At 39.5% G+C, this 13,625-nt stretch overlaps 1 protein-coding gene across 1 annotated transcript in view; it reads left to right on the top strand.

Moving 5' to 3' along the window:
* Plcz1 (phospholipase C zeta 1) overlaps positions 1–13,625 on the top strand; it is an 87,583-nt gene that overhangs the window by 2,212 nt on the left and 71,746 nt on the right. The window contains exon 3 of the mRNA XM_008832881.1: positions 9,117–9,351. Within this exon, the coding sequence (XP_008831103.1) occupies positions 9,117–9,351 (235 nt within the window). The remainder of the gene's footprint in view (positions 1–9,116; positions 9,352–13,625) is intronic.

Here is a 13,625-nt window from a genome sequence, read left to right as displayed (position 1 = left end):
TTTCCTTCCTTCCTTCCTTCCTTCCTTCCTTCCTTCCTTCCTTCCTTCCTTCCCTCCCTCCCTTCTCTTTCTTTCTTTCTTTCTTTCTTTCTTTCTTTCTTTCTTTCTTCTTTTTGATTATGCGGGAAAAAAAGGTAAGATTAAGAGCTAGAAGGAAGCAGGGAATAATGAAGATTAGCACAAAGGCTGGGTGTTGTAGGGCATACTTATAATTCTAGCATTTGGGAGCCTGAGGAAGGAGGATCAAGAATTCAAATTAAATTTCAGTTACCTAATGAGTTTGAGGCTGGCCTGGCTTATATGAGACCTAGTCTTGAAAGACAAAACACACCCCTACCACCAAACAAAAACTGCATTAGCACACTAGTGAATGAAACAGTATAAAAAAGAGCAGAAAAAGCCTGTAGTGGTACATGCCTTTAGTCCCAGCACTCAGGCAGGGAGAGCTCTGTGAGATCAAGGCCAGCCTGGTCTACATAACAAGTTCCAGGCCAGCTGGAGCTACAGGGAGACTCTGTCTCCCCACAAGAAACTGCAGAAAAAAAGACAAACCCTTAGCAAGTCAGAAGAAAGGAGGGAAAGCTCAAATAAATACATTTATAAATGAAAGAGGAGGCATTACAAGTGATCCTCCAGAAATAAAGAACATCAGAAGGGAAAAGAACAATCACATAGCAACAAATTGGTGATTTGTAAGAAATAGAGAAATACCTAAATACAATAAATAGAACCAGAAACCTCAATTAGGTCAGTAATAAAAAAACTAATAAAATAAAATACTCAAGAGAGAAAAGCCCAGGACCAAATGGCTTCATGGGTGAAGATTTAGAGAAGAATCAAAACCAATCCCAATCTTTAGTGCATATAGAAAAATAGAAGAGGGAATACTTGTCATTTTATAAATATAATGAAACCCTGGTACCAGAGGTAAACAGAGATAGCACAAGAAATCTACAAGCAATTATGTTTGATGAACATAGATTTAAAATTCCTCAACAAAATACTAAGAAGCCAAATTTAACAACCTTCAAAAAGGATTCTATATTATGACCAGATTCTAGACTAGGACCACTCACATGCAGGGATGATTCAGTAGATAGAAACCAATTATATACCAAATCAACAATAAAAGATTCACATAATCATTTTTAAAATGTCTATACCTTTAAAAAATTATTTTATTTTATGTGTATATGTGTATCACCTGCATTTACATAAGTACACCAGTGTTGTGTAGTACCTGCAGAGCCCAGAAGAGGGAGTCAGATCCTCTGGATTTGGAATTATGGGCAGTTGTTAGCTGCAATGTAGGTGCTGGGAACCGAACCCAGGTCCACTGCAAGAGCAGGCAGTGCTCTTAACCACTGAGCCATCTCTCCAGTCCCCCCGTGATCATTTTTAAAAAGGCAGAAGAGCGTTTGACAACTTATTACTCTTTTTTTGTTTTTTTATTTTTTTAAGTTAAAAAATAAAACCTTTCAGGGCTGGGGAAGATAGTTATATCATCAATAAAGTACTTGTCATGTAAGCATGAGGATTTGAATTTGGATCCTTATCACTCATGTAAAAATCCATGTAAATAAGCCAGTGCTGGGAAGGCAGAGCCAGGAGAGTCCCTGGAGCTTGGTGGCCAGCTAGTCAGTGAGTGTACTCCTGGTTCAGGGAGAGACCCTGTCTCAAGAAATAAGGTGGAAAAGCTATTGAGAAAGACACTGGTGTTGACCTCTGGCATTTATGTCCACATGTGTGTATGTATCACACACTTGCACAGACACAATTCTCAGAAGAAGGTATGAAAGGAAATTATCTCAAGATGACAAAGTCTGTAAATGAAAAGCCAAGAGCTAGCATACTCAGTGGAGAAAAGCTCTTAAGGATTTCCTCTCTCATCTAGAACAAGGCAAAGATGCCCATTCCCAACTATTCTATTCAACACAGTAACAGAAATTCTAGCCAGAGAAAATATGTAAGAAAAAGAAATAAAACATTCAAATTGGAACGGCAGAGTAAAATGTGCCCCATTCACAGATAATCTTCTCTGCAAAAAATAAATAAAGACTGCAAAAAATCCTATCAGAACTAATAAGTTTAATAAGTGGAAGAATGTAGCACCAAGTAAAAAAAACTGGTCTTATTTCTGTACACTAGCAATGAACTATCCCAACAGAAATCCAAAAAGGGGCTGGAGAGACGGCTCAGCAGTTAAGAGCACTGGCTACTCTTGGAGGACCTGGGTTTAGTACTTAGCACCCACATGGCAGCTAACATCTGTCTGTAACTCCAGGTCCAGGGGATCTGGTGCCCTCTTCTGATTTCTGTGGGTGCTGCATGCATGTGGTTCATGTACATACAGGCAAACACTCATACACATGAAAAAATAAATAAAAATAATTAAAAAAAACTAATATGGTATGGGTATAGTGTATGGTTAGAAACCAGTGAAACAATACAGGGAGCCCAGAAACAAACCATTGTTATGCAGTCAACTGAGCTTCTACTGAAGTGTTAAGAACATACATGGAGCATAGGTGGCCTCTTCAACAGAAAAAAATGGACATCCTCGTAGGGGCAGGCTTGTGGGTCAGAGGGAACAGCCAGCTTTTACTCACAGAAATGACAGTTGCCTAAGTATTAGCATTTTGATTTCCTGAGCCCAGGTTGCCAAGGTGATGTGGGAGGACCAGGTGACACCTGGAGTGGCTGTGACAGAGAGGACAAGATCTCTTACTTAAGAGTTTTAGATCTTTTATGAAGGGCAGCTAGCCTGTCCAATCTTTGCCCTGGATATTATCATCATTGCAGTGGACAGGAAATGATCCTGCATTGGAAGCAGAGGCTATTGCTCCCAGGTATGTTTGCTGCGTAAATATCTTTGTAAAAGGGCGGTCAGTACCTCTGCTCAGAAAACACCTGGAAACCTGAGATCTGTGGAAACTTTCCCAAGCCCATTTCTCTCAATGAGATTTAAGCCTCAACTTTATTCCAGAGAAAAGATTCAGAAAATGAAAATCTGCTCTTGGGAGACTGTAGTGAAGGACAGTTTCAGAGCCATCTCTGAGAATTGAAGGACTGTATACCATAGTAACCTATCAGGAGCTGGTAATGTAGCTTAGTTGGTAAAGTGCTTGCCTAGCATGCATGAAGCCCTGGGTTAGCGCTCCAGTACTATATAAAATCAGGTGTGGTGGCACATGCCTGCTATCTCATTTCTTGGTAGGTGGAGGTAGGAGGATAAGGAGTTCAAGGCCATCCTCAGCTACTCAGTAAGTTTGAGGCCAGCCTAGTCTACAGGAGGAAATGATTACAATTTTTCATCAACTCATGTCTAAATTCACATTTGAAGAACACGAGTTTTTGTCTGTTTTCTGCATAAGACTTTATACCTAGCGTTTTCTATCCAATGCATCTCTTAGAAGGGAGAAAGTTGTGTGCTTCCTCGTGTAATAAATTTCACATACAGTTTGATGTAGAAGCAGAAATAGGTTAAAAACCTGCATCAAATGGGAACTGACATATAGTAGTCAATCATTCTCCTGTGGCTCTGAATTTCTTTAAGGCTCAGAGATGCTCTGAAGTGGAGTTGGGTATAACACATACCATATTCAAAACACTGGCTAGAATGTTCAGTAGTTGTAAAAGTGTGGAAATGAGTCACTGAAGGAAATTTGGTTATTTAGATGTGGGCAGGCCTGCAGCTTTATTTTGTTAGGCAAAATCTTTATTTTTTATCTTTTTATTTAGTTTTTTATATTTTATTATTTTTTATGTGTATTGCCTGCATGTATGCATATGCACCCATGTCATCGGATCCCCTAGAACTAGATTTATGGATGGTTGTTAGCCACCATGTGGGTTATGGAAATTGAGTCGGGTCCTGTGCAAGAACAGCCATTGCTCTTAACCATTGAGCCATCTCTCCATTTCAGCAAAATCTTCTTGAAGTCATTGTGAGAACAAGGTTAATCAGGACAATTAGGGGTGAGGGGGCAGCTAAATGGCTCGGTGGATAAAGGCACTTGCTGCCAAGTCTGATGACCTGAGTTCAGTTCCTGAAACCTGCATGGTGGAAGGAGAGAACTGACTCCCGCAGTCCTCTGACCTCTCCATGTGCACTGTGGCACATACCCACATACCTATATAAATAAAATTTTTTAAAAATTAGGGACAGAATTTGCTTAGAATATATAAAAACGTCTTTAAAATGTCCTCATGACCTTGAGAACTTTAATAAAAACATAAATTACAAAATGAGGCTGATGATTATGATAAATTACTCTTGTCTAATTCCCAGCCTTCTGATACTTTGCTGTGACTGGCTAAATTGAAATTAAAAAATTGATTAAACAGAAAACTTAGGGAAGCTATATTGGTTAACTGAATTTTGTGGATAGCTTAAGATTAATCAGCTCGAACATTCAACTCATTTTTTGGTACGTGTATATGTATGTGTTATACACGCATGTTTGCATGTGTATGCGTATGTGTGGAGGTCAGAGGTTGGCATCAGGTGCTGTTCCTTGATTGCTCTCCAATATATTTACTGAGACAGGGTTTGATTTGACAAGTTCAGGTAGCCAGCTTGCCTGGGGATCATCTCTCTTCTGATTGAGGGCTGGAGTGACAGGCGGGCTGTCATTCTTTCTAGCTGTTTCCTTGAGTTCTGGGATCCGAATTCCAGTTCTCATTCTTGTGTCGACCCATCTCCGCAGTGCAGAGCATTCAACTCTTTCATTTAATTCTAATTGCTAAGGTTTCCTTTCTTCATGGGGTGCTTTCTGTTGGAGGAAACCTACTGAGACAAATCTGATGGAACAAAGCTTCTTTAGGTGACAGTGTTCAATACAGAGATTTTAGGCACTAATAGATGTCAGCTGAAGAGTGAATAAGAAATCTCCTGAGCAAACTTTTTAGTCTGTGGAATGGGAAAGTGAATATATTTACCTTACAGGATTGTTCTAAGTAGTACATCAGATATTATTTATGAATGTACCCGGTACACACAAAAGTGGGCAGTTAACAGTCGCTGTGCCATGGTATGTGTGTTCCCAAACACACAGACACAGACACACACATCACACATACACAGAAAGCATACACACAGACACAGAGAGAGAGAAAAAAAGAGAGAAAGAGAGAATTAAAATACTATAAAACATTTTGGTAGAATTTATCTGTACATCTGAAACTTTTAGGTGATAATATTCTGAGTACCTTAGGTCAGGCACTCTATTAAATACCAAGAATACAAGACACAAATGACAAATGCCCTGACTGAGTCAATTCTAGAAGGAGCATGTATCTAAAACAAGATGGGGGACAGACATGGGGACATAGTAATGATTTCTACACATGACACCCAGATTAGCAGGCTTTAATAAGTTAAGAAGACACAGAAGGGCCAGCTTGTACCATAGCAGGAGCTAGCTCAGTATCTATAACTGTACATACTGTAATTCAAGCACCTGCTGTGTGAGGTTCAAGGAAGAGAAGGATGATGGAGCAGAGACCATCACTGACGTCTTCAGGGACTTCTGACACCATAGACAGCATAAGCTGGGTTTGTCTTGAAGATGAACGGAGTATTCTGAGCATTTTAAGAGACAGATGAAGTGATTAGCTTTGCATTTCGTAGATTTATTTGTGCACACATCAGTTTGTGTGGTGGGAACAGTGTTTCTTTTCACTGATCTCTGTGTGGTTCTGGAATTAGTCTACACATGGGGCTGGGACAATTTATACACAGAGGACATATAAATACAGCGGTACTGAAAGTTTTAACTGTTCTCTGTCTCCTTCCCCAGGCTCATGTCTTCACGCTTGCTGCTTTTCATATTTCTGCTGTGCAGGATCACCACTTTCTCTTTCAAATCCTGTCTATATTGTCCATTATTACGTCTTCCCAATTGTTTCTATTGTTTTTTTCTTTGTACTTAGACCTTCCCATTTTCAACCATCTTCCCCTGTTCTGTGATACAGTCCTAACTATCTTATGTAGCTTTCACTTCTAGTAATTTGATTAATTTGTGACCCAAAATTATTCTTTGGTATTGACCAGTGACATGGACTTGTGAGGTTTCATTTGGTCTCTGTAGCTCTGACTTTTTGTGACACCAGCTGATACTCCCATCATTGGGAAAACGTGACAAAACAAGTTATCAGAGCATATGTGAGATGACAGCGTCTGTTTCTTTCTTGAAGTAACAAAACTTCTGTTACTCATTGGATAACATATATTTTTTTCATATTGCTATTCAAGAGGCCTATCAAAAGTTATTTTGGTAATCGTGTATAATAAAAACTTTCGTTAAGTTATAAGGCCATTTTGATTTTTACTGACTAAGATTTTATGGAAAGTTGCATGGGATGGGGCTACAATGAAATTGTTTTAACTTCATAATATTTCCTTTATTTTTATTTTATGTATATGTGTGCTTTGCCTACATGTATGTGAGTGTATCCGCGTATTCAATGCCCTTGGAGGCCAGAAGAAGGCATTAGGTTTCCTGGAACTGAAGTTACCAATCATTGTTAGCATACATTTGAGTGCTGGGACCTAGGTCCTCTGGAAGAGCAGTCAGTGCTCTTAACCACTAGCCATCTCTTGAGCTTCCCATAATATTCACTTTCAAGAACCTCGGATTCTAGAATTTCAAGCCAAATAGTGGAACCATGTTAGTTTACTAAACACCAAAACACATTCCTTTGAGCTTATCTAATTGTAAGTTGCTATGATTGTTTACAGAGCTCTTGAGACCCAGTATCTGATGTGATAACCACAGCCTGCATTTTATTTTTCTTTCCAACTTGCCCCTGTCTCGACCCTGCATCCTCAAGTTGTTCCTATGCATGCTTAGTTCTCCTCTTTGAACTGACTCAGTACTATTCACATTTGGTTCCAAGCTCAAATGGCTTCTTGTCTCCTTTTATATCAAATTCTCTGATATCCAGTGTATTTGTCTCCTGCTATACCCCAGGGGCTCCATAGTGTTGTATGCTTCATAGGGAAGAACTTCAAAAGACGAGACACAACCAGGCTGGACCTGAGGGAGCCAGGCATAGAGAATGCCGGAGAAGTCATTTGTATTTAGAACAGCTATTTGGTGTGTCTTTCTGATTCTCAACAGCAGTCTGATGGCATAGGTGGTATTCCTATTTTCCAGATAAAAATATAAAACTCAGAAAGTTGAATTTGCATGTCTAAAGTACCACAAACTTTGGGGTTTGAAAATAATGTTTTCTGTTAGTGCTTTACCTCAACACAATGACCTTCTAATCCAGGTTCTGTGAATTCAAGGTGTAACAAGAGACTCAATATACTTATTTTTATTCTTTAAATTTCAATTTGTTTAGATATTATTGTATGAGGGGAGTTTGAGGAAAAAAACTATTACTTTTCCAATGTCTTGATGAATTCTTTATAGGAAGAGAAAACTATAAATATGAGGCTAAAATCATAGTGGCAAGTAGTGATAGATCCTTACCTATATCCAAGAGAGTCCTATGACCACATATTTAACATGGATGCTTGCATCTGGCCACCATCAGTAAATATCATTACTCTAAGTCATTTCAAATGGACAATTAAATACTACTGATTAAATACATCATTGTTGGATTTCTTATGAACGAGTTCTTGATGCTGAATATACTAAGTTCTCAAAGAGTAACACTTTCCACAGAGATTGTATTTCATCATAACACCGAATGCATGCACATTCAGAAATTTACTGGAAGGACTGAGAGAAAAATAAAAAGAACAAAAGTTGCTTTTAAGAAAAGCCTGTTTTGAGGGCTGGAGAGATGGCTCAGTGGTTAATAGTACTGGCTGTTCTTGCAGAAGACCTGGGTTCAAATCTCGACACCCACATGGTGGCTAATAACTGTCCATAACTCCAGTTCCAGAGGATCCAATGTCCTCTTCTGTCCTCCTCGGGCACTGCACGTCACGGGTGCATTCACACACATGCGGGCATAACACTCATACACAGAAAAAAAAAGCAAAACAGAAAAAGGAAAGCCTGTTTTGAAATTAAACCTCCCCAGGTGGGAGAACTCCTGTTCTCTAGTTGGCATTATATCTGTGCTCCTGTCCTACCCCAAGTCCTTCTGACTTCTCCCTCATAATTCCACTGGTAGCTGTTTTCAGTGTGTATTTTCCATGTCCCACTTCAATTGCCTTTTTCTGTAGTTTTCCATGTCTTCCAATTGTCAATACATAATTAATCATACTGTTTCCACTTTTAAATCTATTTTAAAATTTTAATTAATTATTGTGAGACAGGGCTTATATAGACCAGTCTGGCCTTGAACTTGCTATGTAGCCAAGGATGACCTTGAATTTCCAATTCTCCTGCCTTCATCTCCTGAGTGCAGGATTATAAGCATGCCACACTGTGTCCAATTTGCAAAGTACTAGGGGTTGAACTCAGGGCCTTGTGTATAGTAGGCAAGCACTCCACCAACTGAGCCATGTCCCTAGCCCCCAGGTCCCACTTTGTCTGACTGTTTTCGGACTCAGGAACTCACAGTTACTTTTAATACCTAAGCCCACCCCATGTTCCTGGCTTTTCTCTCATAGAGTTTAAATATGAATTTCCCACAGGAGCTAGGTGAATCCACTCTTTCTTGGTAGAACCCATTTTGACTGTCCCTGGGCCAAATCCTACCATAATTGCCGAGACAAGACTTCCCATCTTCAAGGTGTGCCCTGACTACTACAGCGTCCAGAGTTTGCTGTGCTCTCTAACATCTCTGATATGTATGGTCCAGGTAGGTGGCATGCTGCAGCACACTGCCTGCCTGTGTGATTTTAGTTCATGGTTTTTGGAAGTGGAATGGAATAGAAAAAGGAAATATGTAATAAAAAAATAACTGCAATGCCCATCTTTCCCCATCTTTGTGCCTCTTTCACGCTGGCTCCTGAGTGTAGGAAGTAATAACCTACTAATCAGTTCTGAACTTTGGCGTCACTCCACACAGTTGAATGTATTTTATCTTCAGTAAGGATCCAGTGTAAGTTTAAAGTATAAATTACATATGTTACATGACTATGCTAACCTTTATTTTGTATCTTTTGATTTTTATATTGTGAGCCCACTAGTCATTTTTTTTAGTAGGACAATGACAGACAGAAACTAGGACGAATCACCATTGAGGAATTTAGAGCAATTTATCGGTGTATTGTGCACAGAGAAGAAATTATTGAGATTTTCAACACGTATTCTGAAAACCGGAAAATACTTTCTGAAAAAAATCTGGCTGAATTTCTAACTCAAGAACAATACATATTGGAGAAGAAGGATCACTCTACTTCAAAGGCGATCATTGAAAAATACGAGCCTATTGATGAAGGTATACTTAGTTTAAAATTCATATATAAAGTATTTGTACAAATTATGAGTGTCAAATTCAAATTTTTGTATGGATGAACTACAAAATATAAATTTTGTTTGTATTTCATAGAGCAAATCTATCTATCACCTATCTATCATCTATCTATCTATCTATCTATCTATCTATCTATCTATCTATCTATCTATCTATCTATCTATCTATCTATCTATCTATCTATCTATCTATCTATCTATCTATCTATCTATCTATCTATCTATCTATCTATCTATCTATCTATCTATCTATCTATCTATCTATCTATCTATCTATCTATCTATCTATCTATCTATCTATCTATCTATCTATCTATCTATCTATCTATCTATCTATCTATCTATCTATCTATCTATCTATCTATCTATCTATCTATCTATCTATCTATCTAATCTATCATCTATCTATCATCCATCTATCTATCAATCATGTTTTATATCTATCTTTTCTAGAGCCACATTGTACACTGAGACATCTTGTCCTACTTTTTTGTCTAGCTCCTTTTTTTAACTGAATTTCTTTTTTAAAAATATTTTATTATTTTTATGTGTATGCATGTCCTGCCTGCATGTAAGTAAGTGTACCCGTGTCATGTAATGTAGAAGAGGCTGTCAGATTCCCTGGAACTGGAGTTACAGACAGTTGTTAGCTGCCATGTGGGTGCTGGGATTCGAACCCAGGTCTTCTGCAAGAACAACCGGTGTTCTTAACCACTGAGCCATCTCTCCAGCCCCTGAACTGAATTTCTAAAGTGTTCAGATACCTATAGCGACAGCTGGCCTGGAACTCACTGTAGAGACTAGGCTGGCCTTGATCTCACAGAGATCTGCCTGCCTCTGCCTCCCAAGTGTGGGAATTAAAGGCATGTACCACCACGCCTGGTTCCCAAAACATTTTTAAATCATAATAATTAACGCTACAGAAATTAACTGACATAATATATGAAAATATTCATTTAACAAGGATGGTATAGAAGTTCGAGCTTTGTGGTTGGAGGGATGGCTCAGAAGTTAAGAGCACTGACTACTCTTACAGTGGACCCAGACCCAAGTTTGGTTCCCAGCACACATATGGCAGCTAACAAGAGTCTGTGGCTCCAGTTCCATGGGATTCAACACCACATTCTCTTCTGACATCTGTGAGCATTGCCCACATGTGTTACACTTACATACATGCATGCAAAACACTCATACACATAAAATAAAATAAATTAAAAAAGATTAAATTAAAAAATTTGAGCTGTGGGGGCTGGATAGATGGCTCAGTGATTATGAGCAGTGGCTACTCTTGCAGAGGACCTGGGTTGGATTCCCAGCACCCACATGGCAGCTAACAACCAACTTAACTCCAGTTCCAGGGGGATCCCAATGTCCCCTCTCACTTCTGTGGGCATTGCATGACACAGGTACACTTAGTTTTTTTAAAAAATATTTTATTTATTGTTTTTATTTTATGTGTATGCATGTATCGCCTGCATGTAGCTAAATGCACCCATGTTGTGCAATGTTCATGGGGGACAGAAGAGGCTGCCGGATCCCCTGTAACTCAAGTTATGGACAGTTGTTAGGTGCCATGTGGGTGCTGGGATTCGAACCTGGGTCTCCTGCAAGAACAGCCAGTGTTCTTAACTGCTGAGCCATCTCTCTAGCCCCAACACAGGTACACTTATACACACACAGGAAATACATTCATATATCTAAAATGAAAAAATAATAATTTTTTTTTTCCGGAGTTTGAGCTTTGAGGCTCTGCTTTGGAAATTTAACTCAGAGTATGTCCTTCTCAGCTTTGACTGCCTACTTGAGTCACCTGAGGAGGGAGTCTCAGTTGAGGGATGGTCTAGATCAGAATGGCCTTTGGGCATGTCTGTGGGGGACTGTCTTCAGTGTTAACTGGCATAGCAGAACCCAGCCCACTGTGGGCAGCACCATTTCCTGGGCAGGTAGTCTTGAGCTGTGTAGGAAAGCTAGCCGAGCAAGAGATGGTCAGCAAGCCAGCACATAGCATTCTTCCACGGTTTTTGCTTCAAGTTCCTACTTGAATTGCTGCTCTGACTTTTGTTAATGACGCACTGGGACCTGTAAACTGAAATAAACTCTTTTCTCCCTAAGTTGCTTTTGATCAGAGTGTTTTTTTTTTTTTTTTTATCACAGCAACAGAGTAAATTAGAACAGGTTACACATTTTTTACTGCTGATGGTGTTTTGAGACAGGATCCCATATATCCCAGGGGATCCTCAACTTGTTTTGTAGCTGAGGATGACCTTGAAGTCCCGATTCTCCTGACTCCCTCCCCTCCCTGGAGTTGGCATTCTAGGCAACTCCACTAAACCTTGCTCTAGGCCGCCAATATTTAACATACAACAAAATGGGCTTTAACAAGACCAAATTGATTTTGTTGTTGGTTCACATATTTGCAATTCACTCCAATCATCTGTGGCTGTCAAGTTTCGTTCTGGAGGACATGGATTTGGTAGAAAACAAGGCAATTAATTCTTACAGGCCTAATGAGGGTTAGATGGATATTAGCATTATCTAAGCATAGGTAGGGGACATTCTAGACAGTGCTAAGTCATCTGAAATAAAACAGAAAAGGTGGCAGAGTACAAATGACCCAGGAGGTCTAGGTTAGTTTCAGTGTTCAGGGAGAATCCTTTAAGGGGGTTCTAATTGAGCTAAGGCCTAAATAACATGAAATAACAAGTCATATGACCAAATGAGAGCGGTATCTGAGGTGCTAGGAAGAGTAGCATTAGAGCAGAGCTGGAGAATTTGGGGAACAGGAAAAGGACAGTGCGGTTAGAACTTGAGGCACGAGGGAAGAATGAGCTAGCACAGGCAGACATTGAACACAGACCTAAAGGACCTGGAGGCCAGAGTTAACTAAGACTGGGGCTTCAGGATGACATTCGGCAAAGACTGGGAGGGCGGGGGTCACCGCAGCGACGTGATGGAGCACAGTGCCAGGCACCGCTGACCTTTTTCAAGTTTGCAATAATGTAAAGGACTTTCACGAGCATGTAAAGTAGCTCGCAGCTGTTTCATTAAGACTAACTGGGAAGTTCCGCTGACCTTTTTATGCAAGCTTTCTCTAAGGAAGTTGTAAATTGATTGATGCTCTGACTCAAGCTCTGGATGTTGCTGTCATCTAGAAACAACCATTTGTAGGTAAGTACTTTCGGTAGCATGATTTAGTGAGCATCACACAAAAAATTATGCTGGCACTATTACCTCAGGGTGGTAAATTAAATATATAAGATGGTGCTGGGTACAAGCTTGGACTTGTATTTGCATTTTATCTCCAGTATCATGTTGCTCATCCTTGTCATCTTCGGAGTTCTGTCTTTGACATTGTCGTGTACAGTCAAGACTTTCCATTTCATCAATATAATTATTGATCCCTTTAGTCTTATTAAAACCAATTTAATGTATGATCCTACACTCCCAAATGCTGCCAAGATTTCCAATCTCATCTTAAGTTAGCATGTCCTGTGTACTCAATGGGCTTTTCAAAATTCTTGAGATTAATCCTCATCTCAATCCTGCGGTTTTAGAATATTTTTGTAAAAAAAAAAATATGTTGTGTGGATGTAGGGGGTGGGGGGTCAGAAGACAACTTTTAGGAGTTGGTTCTCTCCTTTCACTGTGGATTCCAGAGATGGCACTTAGGTTAGCAGGCTTTTGTCTGCTGAACCAGCTCACCAGCTCTCCATCTGGTAGTTTTAAATGACACAAAATGACTTTGCTTTCTATTATGTTCGGTTACCCCTCCCCCTCTCTGCATACACCTGAGTGTGTATGTGTATGTGGAAGCCAGAGGTTTATGTTGGGTGTCTTTGTCCATCACTCTCCACTTTGTTTTTACAGGCAGGGTCTCCCACAGAACCTGGAGCTACCAATTTGGCTGGACTGACTGGCTATGAGCCCTACAGGTCCTCCTGTTTCTGCTTGTGCTACTGTACAAGATTTCTTTCTGTTTGTTTGTTTGTTGCTTTTAAATGTAAACACTTTACCAACTAAGCCTCTAGCCCCTTGTTTTCTATTCTAGTATCAAAGATACTGTGCAATTATTCAATAGTTCAAAAGGAGGATACACCAATGCCCTCTAGTTGCACAGGAAAGCCGAATCAATCAATGTAAACCATCATTATTATGATATATGATGCTTTGTTCTGTGTATTCCTATATTCCATAATTTATAGCGCTTTGTAATAGAGGGTTTGTGTGCATATACATTTT

The sequence above is a fragment of the Nannospalax galili genome, unplaced genomic scaffold (genome assembly GCF_000622305.1).
Source record: "Nannospalax galili isolate Female #2095 unplaced genomic scaffold, S.galili_v1.0 scaffold1230, whole genome shotgun sequence".
Taxonomy (NCBI): Eukaryota; Metazoa; Chordata; class Mammalia; order Rodentia; family Spalacidae; genus Nannospalax; species Nannospalax galili.
Note: the sequence above shows the minus strand (reverse complement) of the source record. Positions and strands in the feature narration are given on the sequence as shown.